At 41.5% G+C, this 16979-nt stretch overlaps 2 protein-coding genes across 3 annotated transcripts in view; one reads left to right on the forward strand and one right to left on the reverse strand.

Annotated features, from left to right (window-relative positions):
• Positions 1 to 16979, forward strand: part of VEPH1 (ventricular zone expressed PH domain containing 1) — a 238875-nt gene that overhangs the window by 64273 nt on the left and 157623 nt on the right. The window lies entirely within an intron of this gene.
• Positions 8260 to 12328, reverse strand: PTX3 (pentraxin 3). Its single transcript, XM_038746086.1, has 3 exons — positions 12184 to 12328; positions 10975 to 11487; positions 8260 to 9060 (listed from the first exon to the last, which is right to left on the reverse strand). Exons 1-3 carry the CDS (start codon positions 12311 to 12313, stop codon positions 8444 to 8446), a joined length of 1260 nt encoding a protein of 419 aa, XP_038602014.1. The 5' UTR covers positions 12314 to 12328; the 3' UTR covers positions 8260 to 8443.

Consider the following 16979-nt stretch of genomic DNA (forward strand, 5'->3'; position numbering starts at 1 on the left):
CTCAATTCCCTCATCTGTCAAATGGAGATTTAGTATGTGAGCTCCATTTGGAACCAGGACTGTTTCCAACTTGATTAGCTTGAATCCACCCCAGCACTTAGTACAGGACCTAGCACACAGTAAGTGCTTAACAAATACCATGGTTCATCATCAATTGTATTTATTGAGCGCTTACTATGTGCAGAGCAATGTACAAAGCGCTTTATTATTATTATTAATATTATTACTATTAAGCCACTAGACTGGAAGTTCCTTGAGGGAAAGGATCATGTCTACTAACTCTATTTTGTATTCTCCCAAGTGCTTAGTACAGTGCTCTGTACAGAGTAAGGGATTAATTCCTTATTCCCCTCCCCAACCCCCCGGCCCTACCTCCTTCCCCTCCCCACAGCACCTGTATATATGTTTGTACAGATTTATTACTCTATTTATTTTACTTGTACATATTTACAATTCTATTTTATTTTGTTAATATGTGTTGTTTTCTTGTCTGTCTCCCCCTTCTAGACTGTGAGCCCGCTATTGGGTAGGGACCGTCTCTATATGTTACCAACTTGTACTTCCCAAGCGCTTAGTACAGTGCTCTGCACACGTAAGCGCTCAATAAATACAACTGACTGAATGAATGAATTTATTAATACTGTTGATTGATTGACTGACCGAGTGCTCTCTACTCTGTGACTCGTAAATTGGTGCTGATTCCCACTGAAAGAACTCACTGATGTGCCAGTTGTGACAAGTGTAGTAAGAATTCAATAGATGAGTGGTAAATTCCTGGATTTATCACGATTTGGGATGGTAACTTTAATTTAGAGATTTTTTTAGGAGGATCAGCATGGCCTAGTGGATAGAGCATGGGCCTGGAATTCAGAAGGATTAGGGTTCTAATTCTGGCACTGCCACTTGTCTGCTGCGTGATCCTGGGCATGTCACTTAATTTCTCTGTGCCTCAATTCCCTCATCTGTAAAATGGGGATTGAGACTGTGACCCCCATGTGTGGGACAGGAACTGTGTCCCATCCAGTTTGCTTTTGTCCCTCCCAGCACTTACAACAGTGCCTGCCACATAGTAGGGGCTTAATGATAAATATCACAATTATTATTATTATTATTAGCTCTCATATTTCTTCAAAACATCAAGATCAGCCTAAGTACATTAGCTAATTAGCTCTAGGCTCAAATGGGAGATTAAAGGATAAAGGAAATTTTTGGTATAATAATAACAATGGCATTTATTAAGTGCTTACTATGTGCAAAGTACTGTTCTAAGCACTGGGGAGGTTACAAGGTGATCAGTTTGTCCCATGGGGGGCTCATAGTCTTAATCCTCATTTTACAGATGAGGTAACTGAGGCACAGAGAAGTTAAGTGACATGCCCAAAGTCACACAGCTGACAATTGGCAGAGCCAGGATTTGAACCCATGACCACTGACTCCAAAGCCCATGCTCTTTCCACTGAGCCACGCTGCTTCTCTGGCCTCAATGTCTGGAATTTCCCTTTTTCCAGTTGGTTAAAGCAGTAATAATAGTAGTAGTAATGGTGTTTATTGAATTCCCACTGAATGCAATAGCCTGTATTAAGTGGATTTACAAATATTTACAGATAGTGGAATCAGAATGAATAATCTGAGTGTGCAGTTGATTGTACATCTATACAAGTAATGAGGATGTGTGTAAACAAAGGCTAGAGGTGGTTATTGGGTTGATTCCATGTTTCTCAACCTTCAGAACACATTGTAAGGTGAAAAATATGAATGATTCAAAGACAAATATTAATTTTTATTTGGTCCTTGGCTGATTTTTGGATTTCTTTGACTGTGGATTGTATTTACTTATTTTAGCCAACAGGCATGGAAGGTCCAATTGAAATGATTATTTTTATGATTTTAAGCGTTATGATTAATGCTTAGTACAGTGCTTGGCATATAGTAAGTTCATTGTGGGTAGGAATCTGTCTGCTTATTACTGTATTGTGCTCTCCCAAGTACTTAGTACAGTGCTCTGCACACCGTAAGCACTCAATAAATGGGTAGGGACCATCTCTATATGTTGTCGATTTTTACTTCCCAAGCGCTTAGTACAGTGCTTTGCACACAGTAAGTGCTCAACAAATACGATTCAATGAATAAATGCAATTGAATGAATGAATGTAGTAAGGACTTTTAAATACCACAATTGTAAAATGTTGCTACTACTACTATTACTACTTCTACTATTTTTTTTAATAGCATTTATTAAGCGCTTACTACATGCAAAGCACTGTTCTAAGCACTGGGGAGGTTAACAAGGTGATCAGGTTGTCCCACGGGGGGCTCACAGTCTTCATCCCCATTTTCCAGATGAGGTAACTGAGACCCAGAGAAGTTAAGTGACTTGCCCAAAGTCACACAGCTGATAAGTGGGGGAGTCGGGATTTGAACCCATGATCTCTGACTCCAGAGCCCGGGCTCTTTCCACTGAGCCACACTGCTTCTACTGCTTCTTCTAGTCTTCTATACTGTGAGCCCACTGTTGGGTAGGGACCGTCTCTATATGTTGCCAACTTGTACTTCCCAAGCGCTTAGTACAGTGCTCTGCACACAGTAAGCGCTCAATAAATACGACTGAATGAACTACTAAAGGTATTTGTTAAGCACTGCTACTACTAATAAGAAAATAAGTTTCAGGAAGCTTTGTGACCCTCCAGTGAGTGATAATTCCATCACTTGGAAATGCGGAATCATCGGATTTCTATCTCCACCTTTCAGTTTCAGAAATAGACTGTGAGCCCGCTGTTGGGTAGGGACCGTCTCTATAGGTTGCCAACTTGTACTTCCCAAGCGCTTAGCACAGCGCTGTGCACACAGTAAGCGCTCAATAAATACGGTTGAATGAATGAATGAATGAAATAAAGACAAAATTTGATATAGAAAAGCCCCAACACAGAACTCCTTCTCGTTGATCTTTGTTCTTTGCACCTTCACGATTCCCCCAGCAGATGTTGCTGTGAAATAGAACAATCAGAAAGATTGGAGAAGGGGAAACTTGTTTTTAAACCAAAGGCCTTTAACTGCAAAGATATGCAATGGAGACTTCTCGTTCTTAAAATATACTGGTCTATAGCTATTGACCCTTAACCGTTGCTCACTCTTTTTCAGTGAATATTTTCATTTGAAACAGAGTTAAGACTGGTAATTTGAATCAGGAGAATTGATCAGAATGGTGAGAAGATTTTCAGTATTCACTCACAAAGGTGAATGGAGGCCGTGACGGCCTGTAGGATGAAATTCAATACACCAGTGAACTTCTAGGCCTTCACAAATACTTTTTGAAAGTTTTAACCCTTATTTTACAGTGAGGGAAAGTTTGTTGATCATCCAGTGTTTTACCAGTCAAAAGCACTACTCTCCCCCCACTCCAGTCCACACTTCACTCTGTTGCCTGGGCCATTTTTCTACAAAAAAGTTCAGTCCCTGTTTTCCCCACTCCTCAAGAATCTCCAATGGTTGCCCATCCACCTCCTCATTAAACAGAAACTCCTTACCACTGGCTTTAAATGACTCAGTCACCTTGCCCCTTCCTACCTCATTGCACTACTCTCCTTCTTTAAACCAGCCTGCACACTTTGCTCTTTTGTACCTCAGTCTCATATCCACCTGTATATATGTATATATGTTTGTACATATTTATTACTCTATTTATTTATTTATTTTACTTGTACATATCTATTCTATTTATTTTATTTTGTTAGTATGTTTGGTTTTGTTCTCTGTCTCCCCCTTTTAGACTGTGAGCCCACTGTTGGGTAGGGACTGTCTCTATATGTTGCCAATTTGTACTTCCCAAGTGCTGAGTACAGTGCTCTGCACATAGTAAGCACTCAATAAATGCAATTGATGATGATGATCTATCTCACCACCGACCTCTTGGTCACATCCACTCTGGCCTGGAAGACCCTCCATCATCTGACACGATATCTGACACACAATTACTCTCCCCAACTTCAAAGTCTTATCAAAGTCACGTCTCCTCCAGGAGGCTTTCCCTAACTAAGCCCTTTTTTCCTTTTCTTCTACTCCTTTCCGCCTCACATTGACTTGCTCCCTTCATTCATCCCCTCTCCCACCCCACACATTTTCTACATATCTGTAATTGATTTATTTATATCAATTTCTGTCTGCCCCTCTAGACTGTAAGCTCACTGTGGGCAGGAAACTTGTCTGCCAATTCTGTTGTACTCTCCCAAGCATTTCATACAGTGCTCTGCACACAGTAAGCACTCAATAAATACTTGATTGATTGATACACCAGTGATATTGTCTCAGTCAGGAATCTCGCCTTCGAACCAAGGAGGCAGTAATATTGTGTCAGAAGAGCTTTAGTCAAAAAAACTTGGTGTGAGGATGAATGCATGCATAAATTCATTCTGTTTATTGCTTTATCGTACTCTCCCAAGTGCCTAATAAAGTGCTTTCCACACAGTAAGCACTCAATAAATACGATTGAATGAATGTATATACATACGCGTGCGCACACACACACACACATTTGTGTGTGTGAGTATGTATTTATTTGTCTTTTATATTCTAAGAGGACACGACTGATGGTGAAGTTCACCAACCTGGCAGAAAATGCCAATGCCTGATCTACCAATCCACAGTCCTGTCAACACTGGGCACATGAAAAATGTGTCCCTAGCTGTTCTCTTGTGTGTAATGGGGGATTTAGTAACAAAGGAAGAAAAACAGATCTTTTCATGCTTAATTTTTAAGTCTATTTGTATTAAAAGTTAATTAGGTTATGTTAACCATTATTGTAGCGTATATAATGTGCTTAATAATAAAACCAATAACCAGATGGCTTTTTAGAGTCCATGAAGTAGGGAGGAGCATGTTGAGCTTGTGCAACTGGAGCAGGAACTTACTGGAATTTATTTCCACTGCGGACCATCCCCTTCTCTTCAACACGCTGTCCAACCTTGGCTTCACAGACTCCGTCCTCTCCTGGTTCTCCTCTTATCTCTCCGGCTGTTCATTCTCAGTCTCCTTCACAGGCTCCTCCTCCCCGTCCCATCCCCTTACTGTAGAGGTACCACAAGGGTCAGTTCTTGGTCCCCTTATGTTCTCTAGCTATACTCACTCCCTTGGTGAACTCATTAGCTCCCATGGCCTCTACGCTAATGACACCCAAATCTACATCTCCACTCCTGTTCTCTCTGACTCCAAAGTCCGTGCTCTTTCCACTGAGCCACGCTGGAATGAATGAATGAATGAATGAATGAATTTCCTATGTTGGTCTCTGTTAATCTGCTTACTTGTCCTGTTACCTGACTTAGCAAAGAGCCTACTTCTTATGAGATTTACAACCAAAACCCCAACATTTTACATTTGGGGAGGATTTACATGCCTTGTGACATTGGGCAAGTTACTTAACTTCTCTGGGCATTGGTTTCCTCCTCTGTAAAAGGGGAATTTAATACCTGTTCGTCCTCTTACTTAGACTGTGAGTCCCATGTGAGACAGGGACTGTGTCGTACCTTACTGACTTGTATCTACTGCGAAGTTTTGTGTACTACCTCACTGACTTGGAGAAGCAGTGTGGCATAATGGATAGAGCATGGGCCTGAGAGTCAGGAGGTCATGGTTCTACCCCTGACTCTGCCTCTTGTCTGCTGTGTGGCCTTGGGCAAGTCACTTCACTGCTCTGTGCCTCAGTTACCTCATCTGTAAAATGGGAATTGAGACCGTGAGTCCCACATGGGACAGGAACTCTATCCATCCTGATTTGCTTGTATGCACCCTGGTGCTTAGTACAGTGCCAGGCACATAGTAAACACTTAACACAATTATTATAACTATTACTGCAGCATTTAGAGCAGTGCTTGACACATAGTAAGCACGTCTTTAAATGCCATCATCATTTCCAATTCATAGCAACTTTATGGATTAATCCATAAAATGCTTCGAAAATGTTATTATTATTATTATTATCATCATCACTAGCATTTTGAAATGTTCATTCTCAGTCTCTTTTGTGGGCTCCTCCTCTCCTTCCCATCCCCTTACTGTAGGGGTTCCTCAAGGGTCAGCTCTTGGTCCCCTTCTGTTCTCGATCTACACTCACTCACTTGGTGAACTCATTCGCTCCCATGGCTTCAACTATCATCTCTACGTTGATGACACCCAAATCTACATCTCTGCCCCTGCTCCCTCTCCCTCCCTCCAGGCTCGCGTCTCCTCCTGCCTTCAAGACATCTCGATCTGGATGTCTGCCCGCCATCCAAAACTCAATATGTCCAAGACTGAACTCCTTATCTTCCCTCCCAAATCCTGCCCTCTCCCTGACTTTCCCATCACTGTAGACAGCACTACCATCCTTCCCGTCTCACAAGCCCACAACCTGGTTGTCATCCTTGACTCCCCTCTCTCGTCCACCCCTCGCATCCAATCTGTCACCAGAAACTGCCAGTCTCACCTCGGCAACATTGCCAAGAGCCGCCCTTTCCTCTCCATCCAAACCACTACCCTGCTGGTTCAATCTCTCATCCTATCCCTACTTGATTACTGCATCAGCTTCCTTTCTGATCTCCCATTCTCCTGTTTCTCCCCACTTCAGTCTATACTTCACTCTGCTGCTGCCCAAATTATCTTTCTATAGAAATGCCCTGGGCTTGTTACTCCCCTCTTCAAAAATCTCCAGTGGCTGTCTGTCAACTTACGAATCAAGAAAACTCCTCACTCTCGGCTTCAAGGCTCTCCATCACCTCACCCCCTCCTACCTCACCTCCCTTCTCCCCTTCTACAGCCCAGCCCACACCCTCCACTCCTCTGCCTTCCCAGACTGAGCCCCCTTTTTCCTCTCCTCCTCCCCATCCCCCTGACCCTAACTCCTTTCCCTCCCACAGCACTTGTATATATTTGTATGGATTTATTACTCTATTTATTTTACTTGTACATAGTTACTATCCTACGTATTTTGTTAATGATGGTCATATAGCTTTAATTCTATTTGTTCTGATGATTTTGACACTTGTCTACATGTTTTGTTTTGTTGTCTGTCTCCCCCTTCTAGACTATGAGCCAGTTGTTGGGTAGGGACCATCTCTGTGTGTTGCTGACTTGTACTTCCCAAGCGCTTAGTACAGTAAGAGCTCAATAGATACGATTAAATGAATGAACCACTAGACATGAACTCTCCCAAATCTCCCTCTACAACACCCGTCTACTCGTACAACTATATCCTCTTTCACCCCCCCAGCCATCTCTCAAGAGACCTCCTGCCTGCTTTCTAAATCTATCTCCCCCGAGTCCACTCTTCTTCCCTTCCTGACAACTATCTTAAAACCACTCAATCTCCATCTGCTCCTTCTCCTCTGCTTTGAAACACAACTGTATGTTTGTGTTTGAAAGTAACACATTTTCTTATCTCTTGTTTCTCACCAACAGCCTCAGTAAGATCTACCTTAGATGGGGGAACAAAACTCTGGATTCACCCCATCACTACCCCGTCCAGATATGTTGGAAGGCATAAAATTTCTTCAAGCATCAATTTGACAAAACATTTATTTACAGAAAGACTTGACAAAAATAGTCAATAAAATTATTACAAAATCAATGTACAATATAACTTATACAATTCTCTTCTCAAAAAGAAACTTTGGTTATGAGAAATAAACTACATTTATATTTAAGTCACTTCATTGCATAAATACAGTTTTTTAACAATTTATCTTTATAACTGTATACATTCCAGAAACAAGGAACCAGAAACAGTACCTGTTATTTTTATGATTCTCTCAATGTAAAACTCATAACTGGTCATACAGCGGACTTCCAAAAAGAAACAGCATCATCCCATTTATCTTTAAAATTGTGGACATTTTAGGAACAAGGAACCAGAAACAGGAGAGCTCACTGTAGACATTTCTGGAAGCAACCTGCTCTAGTGGCTAGAGCACGAACGTGGGAGTCTGAAGGACCTGGGTTCTAATCACAGTTCTGTCGCTTGTCTGCTGTGTGACCTTGGGCAAGTCACTTAACTTCTCTGTGCCTCAGTTACCTCATCTGTAAAATGGGGATTGAGACTGTGAGCCCCAAGTGGGACAGGGACTGTGTCCTACCTGATTAGCTTGTATCTACCCCAGTGCTTAGAACAGTCCTTGACAGATAGTAAGCGCTTAACAAATACCACTATTATCACTATTATTATTGTTATTATCATCTGAAAGCACCAGAGTATAAAATCAGGACCTTGGCTATATCAAAACCTCTATTGCTTCCTAGATCAGCTCATTTGATGTTCTGTAAAAAAAACAAGAGTAAATTAAGAGTGTCCTACACCACAGCCCTCTTAACCTCATTTCATGGAGGATTTGATTTAGATACTGAAATCCAAAGACCCTATAATTGGCATACATTTAATGTTTGAATGTGGCATATCATTCTTTGGCTTTACATTCAAGCATTAGGAAACATACTGAGCACCACCATGAGGCTGAATTTCTGTAATTCCCCACCCAACAACATTGCCTCTGATGTTACATGACTCTTCTCCTTGAGTCTGTGACTTTATCTCTTCACTGCTGAGAACTCTGTCCCAGATATTAAAGCCAGTGAGTCTTCCGGAAAAGGCTAAGGCTTCATCAAAACCACCACCTACACAGCAACCATTCTTTTCTTGGCCTATTTGAAGAATTCCCCCCTCCGGAATGATGTGGTCTGTTGACATTCCTGAGGTAGAAATTACCATTTCTCCATTTACCCATAATGACATGCTCCCTTCCTTCGAACTCCATGTGCCACACAGATAAGTCCATTTTCCCGGTGACGTCACATTAGCGGCAGTGATCTTATTCCGGTCACCGTTCACTGTGAGTACCGCAGACCGACTGCTGAGGTAAAGCTGGATTTCATATGGATTCCTTTTTGTGCCATAGGAGAATAAGATAGTCTTATTTAACACTTCTGTCACTTTGACCCAAGTGCAGGCACTAAAGGAGTGGAGCTTCATCTCTGCCACGGGATGAACGCTTCCAAAAATCTTCTTGGAACGCATCGGAAATAAAATAGCCATTTCACAACCTGTAAGCAGCAACCGGAGAAAAATCAATTTAGAACAACTTAAATTCATCCAAAATGAATTTGGAAATGATGAACTTTGCAGTGGATGCAGAAGTAGGGTGACCTAGTGAAAAAAGGCACAGGCCTGGGAATGAGAAGACCTGAGTTCTAATCTCAGTCTTACCACTTACCTGGGGCCTTGGGAAAGTCACTTAACTTCTCTGGGCCTCAGTTTCCTCATCAGCAATATGGGGATTCAATAGCCATTTTCCCTTCCATTTAATCTGCGAGCCCAAGGTGGGACAAGGACTGTGTCTAACCTGATGATTTTACATCTATCTCAGTGCTTAGTAAAGTCCTTGGAACATAGTGCTTAGCAAATACCACTACTATTGTAATATTATAGAATGGAAAGAAGATTTTGTGAGGGAGCCGATTTACTGTGGGATTCAGTAGAGCGGTCATTTGTTGATTTGTGAATGTCAATGAGTAGAGCGGCTGGGATGAAGGGAGAAAATCTAATGGAGTGAGATGTTTAATTAATACTTCTTGAGGTCTTTTTATAGGCATGCCTTTTACTATGCTATTTTCACATGAAAGTGTACTTAGACCATTTGATTACAACTCCTCAAAAAGTTACACATTGATATTTAAAAAACTTGAATTGAACAGGGATCTTGCAATCTGGCTGTTAAGAACTTCAAATCAGTGCTTTTCATTGACATTTTGGGTGAGGGGTTTGAGGTTATTATTCTTCTTTCATGAAGTGATATTTAACCAATAGATTTTTTTTGTCTCCATCACATGCTAGGCCAAATTAAAACCAGTTTCTTAGAAGATTTATAACAGTGTGATTAGGAATTCCCTAGAGAACCAGATGGGCAATCTGCCAAGACATATGAGGAATCAAAGCCAGCTGTTTAAACTTTTTGAAAGCTTAAAATATATTTTCTGTTTATGGTCAATACTATAAATCGTGACACTTTGATGTCATATTTATAGATTATTGAATTTCTTCTCCAGTGTTCATACATCAATCCATCAGTGGTATTTATTGAGTGCGCATTGTATGCAGAGCACTGGTGAGCACTTGGGAGGGTAAACAGTTGGTATACATGATTCCTGCCAATGGGCACTTAAAGTCTAGAAGGGAAGATAGGATTTGTTGTATGGCAAATGCAATTAGCAGATTGATCTTTGAAAATTCTTCCCCAGTCCTAAGAAGTTTCAAAATTATTTATGATTTATTTTGTAGCCTGTTTGGTCTGACACATCAGAATTTTATTTCTAGTAGTTGCCCACACCTACAAAGGGAGAGAATACTGCCACACAATGTTCAACACTAATTCCTTAGTGTTGTAGCGTGGAACGTAGCAGGAAGGACAACAGGGAATGGGTACTATTTACTCCTAACCTCTGGAAGAGATCAGATTTCACCCTAAAGTCTGAGATTTGAGAGCTGACAGTTGGTATTATCAGTCAGAAAAACCAGAGAGAGAAGCAGTCATTTTGAAAAAGTCCCAAGAAGTTATGTATTGCTGGGAAATAATTGTGAACTTAAACTGAAATTAAGAATGATTCCTGAGCCTGAAATTATAAATGAGGAATAGGAATCAGCAGCGAGGAGCAGGGAAATCTCTAAATAGGTCAACAGAAATTTAAATCTTGATTCCATTTTATTCCCAATCAGGATTAGTGAGGGATGCATGAAACTGGAGCTTTTTTGATTTCCAAATTTGATGAATGGACCATTTTTCCTCTATCTTTAAAGTGAGTTTACTCTGTGTTGGAATCATTTTTCAGCTTGTTACCTATCTTACACGGTAATAAATGCAAATTAAGCTGTCCTAAATGATTGTGTAGTGCCGCTGCTCTGTATAAGAAAGCAGTAAGAGCATGAGCCATAAAGAGAGGCCTTTGATTACACAGACATACCTGCTGGCAGTAAATGCTGAGCTGCCCATCTTTTTGCTGTCTGTAATTCAGCTCGTGTCTGCTGTAGTTCTTGCAACACTGAGCTAAAGATGCTCTCCACACTGGCTCTGTCCTTCTTCTGAACCGTCATTTCTCGAGCCCCTGCTTCGGCGGTTCTTTGCCGAGCATTCTCAAGCTGGCTAAGTCTGTTTGACATATTGTGGCTCACCAAAAGCACCTCTTCCAGCATCTTCCCCAGTTTCAATTCAGGAGGCATCCTGAGTTCTTGAGCTGCCTCGCCATTTCCTTTGAGCATTTGGTCTGCCTGGGATGTGATTTTCTCAATGACTTTGGTGCAGGCGCCAACGGAGTTGGTTAGGAGCTGAGTCGTTGCATCTCGCAGACTCTGCAGTTCCACCTTAAGGATTTCATCCGTGGTCTGAAGCAGCATCCTCTCTCTCATCTGTGAATTTTCTAGCATGACGAAGAGCTTATCCCATTCTGTGAGTTCTGCCCGGCAGTCACATGAAGGGGCTAGAGGACAAGACATGGATGTTGCTGTTGTATAATAATAATATTTGTTGAGCACTTACTAGTTCCAGGCACTGTACTAAATGGTGGAGTGGATACAAGCAAACCGGGTCCCACATGGGGCTCAGTGTCTCAACACCCTTTTTACTGATGAAGTAACTGAAGCACAAAGAAGTGAAGTGATGACTTGCCCAAGGTCACACAACAGACAAGTGGTGGAGCCAGGATTTCTTCTAAATAAATGGATTGCTAAGCTGTTGGCATGGAGTTTGGTCACATTCTCATCTAACTGTGTTCCATAAACTGAATAAGAGGTAAACTTGTGTTTAACTTTGACATTTAAGCGCTTAGTACAGTGCTTTGCACACAGTAAATGTTCAATAATTACGATTGAATGAATGTATTTAAGCAGTTAGAGCATCGTTCCCATACCCTGTCCAAAGTTACTAATTAAAAATAAGGTAGAAATGAGTTGAGGTGTCAAACACATTTTATTCATAATACTGCACTGACCTCATTAAATTACATTTTAAACCTTAGTTTTTTCCTGAAAAGATTTCATTGTTGCTAAGTCTTTAAAATATGATTACAATTCATAGCTAATAAATCGAACTTCTAGTGTTTAATAGGCATTTAACACCCTGAATACATCTCCGGTGGCTGAAAAAAGGAGCAGAATAATAGCTAAAATATACTTACTGTCTTCAGTGGGAAGAATTTCGTGTTCGATTTCATTCTCCAGATTCACATACATGAGATCATAGTCTTCGCTGTTCTGAGCAGTTAAGGTAGAACATAGAAACGCAAACAGAATAATTTGGAGATGCATATCTGAGGTTGAAGTCCTTCGGCTATTTCACCAAGTTCTCGGATGCCTCTCTGTGGCCAAGTCTCCTAAGCAAGTCAGACTTGAGAGGAGAGACTGAGGAAGAGGCACTCAAATCCCTTAATAAATACTCTGAGCGTGCCTGCCCGTGAATGAATGAGTAATGTTGGGCATTGCCGTAATAAGAGTTCCTCTGATTATTTTGGTAGCGGGGAGGGGGTGCGGGGAGAGGAGAGGGAGATCGGTGTAAGGGTGAAAAGAGGCTTGGAAGTTGCACAATGTAAAACCCTAAAGGTTTTATTGTAGTTGGATTAGCCAGAGGAGGAGGATGGAGGGGGAAGGGAAGGGGAAAACTATAACTGTTCTGACTCACTACAACTTTCCCTTGGAGATTAGATGCTGTGACGTGAATCAGTAGTCCTGATGGATGAAGCCTGCTTGAGGTATATAGGGAGAGGAATAAATCACTGCTTACATGGCAGCAAGAGCAAGATGATCATTTCAACATTTCATGTGCTTTTTGAACGTTTTGCAGCCCTTTTGGTGTGGAAAGCTTTCTCACGTCACTTTTTGCAAGTTGATTTTTACACCTAAGAGCTGTCAGAGGTCACAGAACGGTTCCAAAGTAAAAAAAAAAAAACACAAAGGGGGAAATTCCTCTAGATTGGAATGCCTAATCTAATCTTCACAACCTGGTTTCCATTCCAGCTGTAGTTTAATCATGCTGCCACATTCACGTTTGCTTTGCTCTTAACTAAATAAGGGGAACTGGAGTAGAATCGTATAATTTGACGGGGAAGGTGAAGCAAACTTTATAGACATTTCTTCCTCCATTTCCTGGTAATATGTCTTTGAAAACTGTATTACTTTGGGTAGTAGAGTGTCAAAGGTCATATTTGAAGAATAATTTTAGCTTTGAACTGAATACATGTAATTTAGAAGCTAAAATTCAATTTTCTGTTACTGGGCTATCTTTAATTAAGTTGGTTTTTTGTTTTCCCTCAGTCCAGGTATAATAGTAATAATGATGGTATGCGTTAAGCACTTACTTTGTGCCAAGCACTGTTCTAAGTTATAAAGTTCAGGTTTTTGTGCCCCAGGACATGAATTTTTCAGACACTCACCAGGGTGATTCCATCACTTAGCTCTTTATCCCTGCTACCAGTCCACCATTATGACTTTTAGAGCACTCCTGTTGCTTGCTTTGTGCTTTGTCTTTTAAAAAGAGAAGCAGTACGGTTTAGTGGACAGAGTAAAGGCTTTGGAGTCAGAAAACCTGTGTTCTAACCCTGGTTCTTGGCTCAGTAGAAAAAGCACAGGCTTGGGAATCAGAGGTCGTGGGTTCTAATCCTGGCTCTGTCACTTATCAGCTGTGTGACTTTGGGCAAGTCATTTAACTTCTCCGTGCCTCAGTTACCTCATCTAGAAAATGGGGATTAAGACTGTGAGCCCCATGTGGGACAAACTGATTACCTTGTATCTCTCCCAGCACTTAGAACAGTGCTTGGCACATAGTAAGTGCTTAACAAAAGCCAAAATTATTATTATTATTATTATTATTATTATTATTATTATTATTATTGGAGAAGCAGTGTGGCTCAATGGAAAGAGCACGGGTTTGGGAGTCAGAGGTCATGGGTTCAAATCCTGACCACCAATTGTCAGCTGTGTGACTTTGGACAACTCACTTAACTTCTCTGTGCCTCAGTTACCTAATCTGTAAAATGGGGATGGAGACTGTGAGCCCCACGTGGGGCAACTGATCACCTTGTATCTTCCCCAGTGCTTAGAACAGTGCTTTGCACATAGTAAGTGCTTAACAAATGCCATTATTATTATTATTATTAATTGCTTGCTGTGTGACCTTGCAAAGGTTGCTTAACTTCTCTGTGCTTCAGTTTCTTCATCTGTAAAATGAGGATTCAGTAGCTGTTCTCCTTACCCCTTAGACTGTGGGACAGGGACTGTGTCTGACCTGATTATCTTGTATGGTGCTTGGCACATAGTAAGTGCTTAAAAATACTTCAATTAGTGTGACTCTTATTGTTAGTAGTTGTAGTAGTAATAGCAGTTGTACTAGTTGTGGAGTAGTAGTAGTAAGAAAGGGAGAAAAGGAGAGCTCACATAGGCTTTACCAGAAGCAGTGTGGCTAGAGCATGGGCTTGGGAGACAGAAGAACCTGGGTTCTAATCCCACTCTGCCTCTTGTCTACTAGGGAACCTGAGGCAAGTCACTTAACTTCTCTGTACCTCAGTTACCTCAACTGTAAAATGGGGACTAAGACTGTGAGCCCCATATAGGTCATGGACTTTGTTCAACCTGACTGATTGGTAGCTATCCCAGCACTTAGTACAGTACCTAAGGGAAGCAGCGTGTCTTAGTGGAAAGAGCTCGGACTTGGGAGTCAGAGGTCATGGGTTCTAATCTCGGCTCTGCCACTTGTCAGCTGTGTGACTTTGGGCAAGTCACTTAACTTCTCTGGGCCTCAGTTTGTGACTTTAGGCAAGTCACTTACTTCTCTGGGCCTCAGTTGCTTCATCTGTAAAATGGGGAGTATGACTGTGAGCTCCACGTGGGATAGCCTGATTACCTTGTATCTACCCCATTAGTTCATTCATTCAATTGTATTTATTGAGCGCTTACTGTGTGCAGAGCACTGTACTAAGTGCTTGGGAAGTACAAGTTGGCAACATATAGAGGTGGTTCCTACCCAACAGTGGGCTCACAGTCTAGAAGGGGGAGACAGAGAACAAAACAAAACATATTAACAAAATAAAATAAATAGAATAAATATGTACAAGAAATATAGAGTAATAAATATGTCCAAACATATATACATATATACAGGTGCTGTGGGGAAGGGAAGGAGGTAAGGTGGGGGGATGGAGAGGGGGAGGAGGGGGGAGAGGAAGGTGGGGGCTCAGTCTGGGAAGGCCTCCTAGTGCTTACCCCAGTGCTTGGCACTGTTTCTTGGCACATAGAAAGCACTTAACAAATACCATTAATATTATTATTACCTAATACATAGCAAGCACTTAACAAATACCATTTTTTTAAAGAAGGGAGATAATGAGAGCAATACAAGATGTCAGACAAGTAGCCAAGGTTTGGAACTGCTAGAAGCTGCTGTACAGATGGCGAGTGTTCATCACATTTCCAGAAAACACTAGTGGAAGTCTTTGTTTCTCTCCTAGTACTTAAACATCAAGCCAGGCAGATGTGTTAGAATAGATAGTAGTACTAGTTTAAGGAGGCATGAGAATTTAGGAAGTGGTGATGATTAGTCAGGTTGGCTTTATGAAAGAAGCATCTTAAAATGGCAGCATTTAGAATAGAGTATGAGATATTTTTGATGGCGAGGAAGCAGAAAGTTGCTAAAAGCACCCTGGACCATGTCAAGTGTGATTGGTGGTTCGCCACTGTTCACCATCAGTAGCTGACTTTTCTTAAGTACTTTCTGTTCTGCCAGAATGTATTATTTTGATGACGTGCTTTGACTTCTTCTGACAACACAAACAACTCTGGATTGGGCCACGGTGTTGGAAGAAACTGCTTTACGCACATGCCAGTGCGTGGCATTGGACCAGGGAATACCTTGAGATGAGTTTTGTTGGAGCTAGGCAAGAAAATATTTTAGAGAACTAGGTGTACTTGCCAAGAGCAGAGCACTGCATTCAGTTCTCGGGGAGATGCACTATTGTACAAAAATATGATTCCAATGTCTATGTTCAAAATATATTCAAATATATATGTTCAAAAAAAATAAATATGTTCTAAAATTGTGTCATGGTGACTGAACCACATCATGTCTAAATTGTTCTGCACAACTCTAGGTCCAGAGGGGATCTAGAGAAGCAGCGTGGCTCAGTGGAAAGAGCACAGGCTTGGGAGTCACAGGTTATGGGTTCGAATCCCACCTCCCCCACATCTGCTGTGTGACCTTGGGCAAGTCACTTCACTTCTCTGTGCCTCAGTTCCCTCATCTGTAAAATGGGGATTAAGACTGTGAGCCCCACATGGGACAACCTCATCTCCTTGTATTCCCCCAGCGCTTAGAACAGTGCTTTGCACATAGTAAGCGCTTAACAAATACCAACATTATTATTATTATTATCTATCTCCCTCAGCCTAATGGATAGAGACAGCCGTTCAAGATGAAAGACATTACATAAACTAATTTACTGATATGTATATTATCATTACTATTATTAATGACATTTTTATTAAGTGCTTACTATGTGCAAAGCACTGTTCTAAGCACTGGGGAGGGTACAAGGTGATCAGGTTGTCCCACGTGGAGCTCACAGTCTTAATCCCCATTTTACAGATGAGGTAACTGAGGCCCAGAGAAGTGAAGTGACTTTCCTGAAGTCACACAGTTGACAAGTGATGGAGCCGGGATTTGAACCCATGACCTCTGATTCCAAAGCCCTTGCTCTTTCCACTGAGCCACGCTGCTTCTCAATATTGTAGTGGTCCTGGTGGATGGTTTGAGGAGGAGAGTTGGTTGTGGCAGTGGAAAGGGGAGGGGAGATGGAGGTGGGGTTGAGGAGTTGAGGAGGTCCAACTTGTACTTCCCAAGTGCTTAGTACAGTGCTCTGCACACAGTAAGCGCTCAATAAATACGATTGAATGAATGAATGAATGAATGAATGAATGGGGTTAGTCC

This window comes from Tachyglossus aculeatus, chromosome 1 (genome assembly GCF_015852505.1).
Source record: "Tachyglossus aculeatus isolate mTacAcu1 chromosome 1, mTacAcu1.pri, whole genome shotgun sequence".
NCBI classification, from domain to species: Eukaryota; Metazoa; Chordata; class Mammalia; order Monotremata; family Tachyglossidae; genus Tachyglossus; species Tachyglossus aculeatus.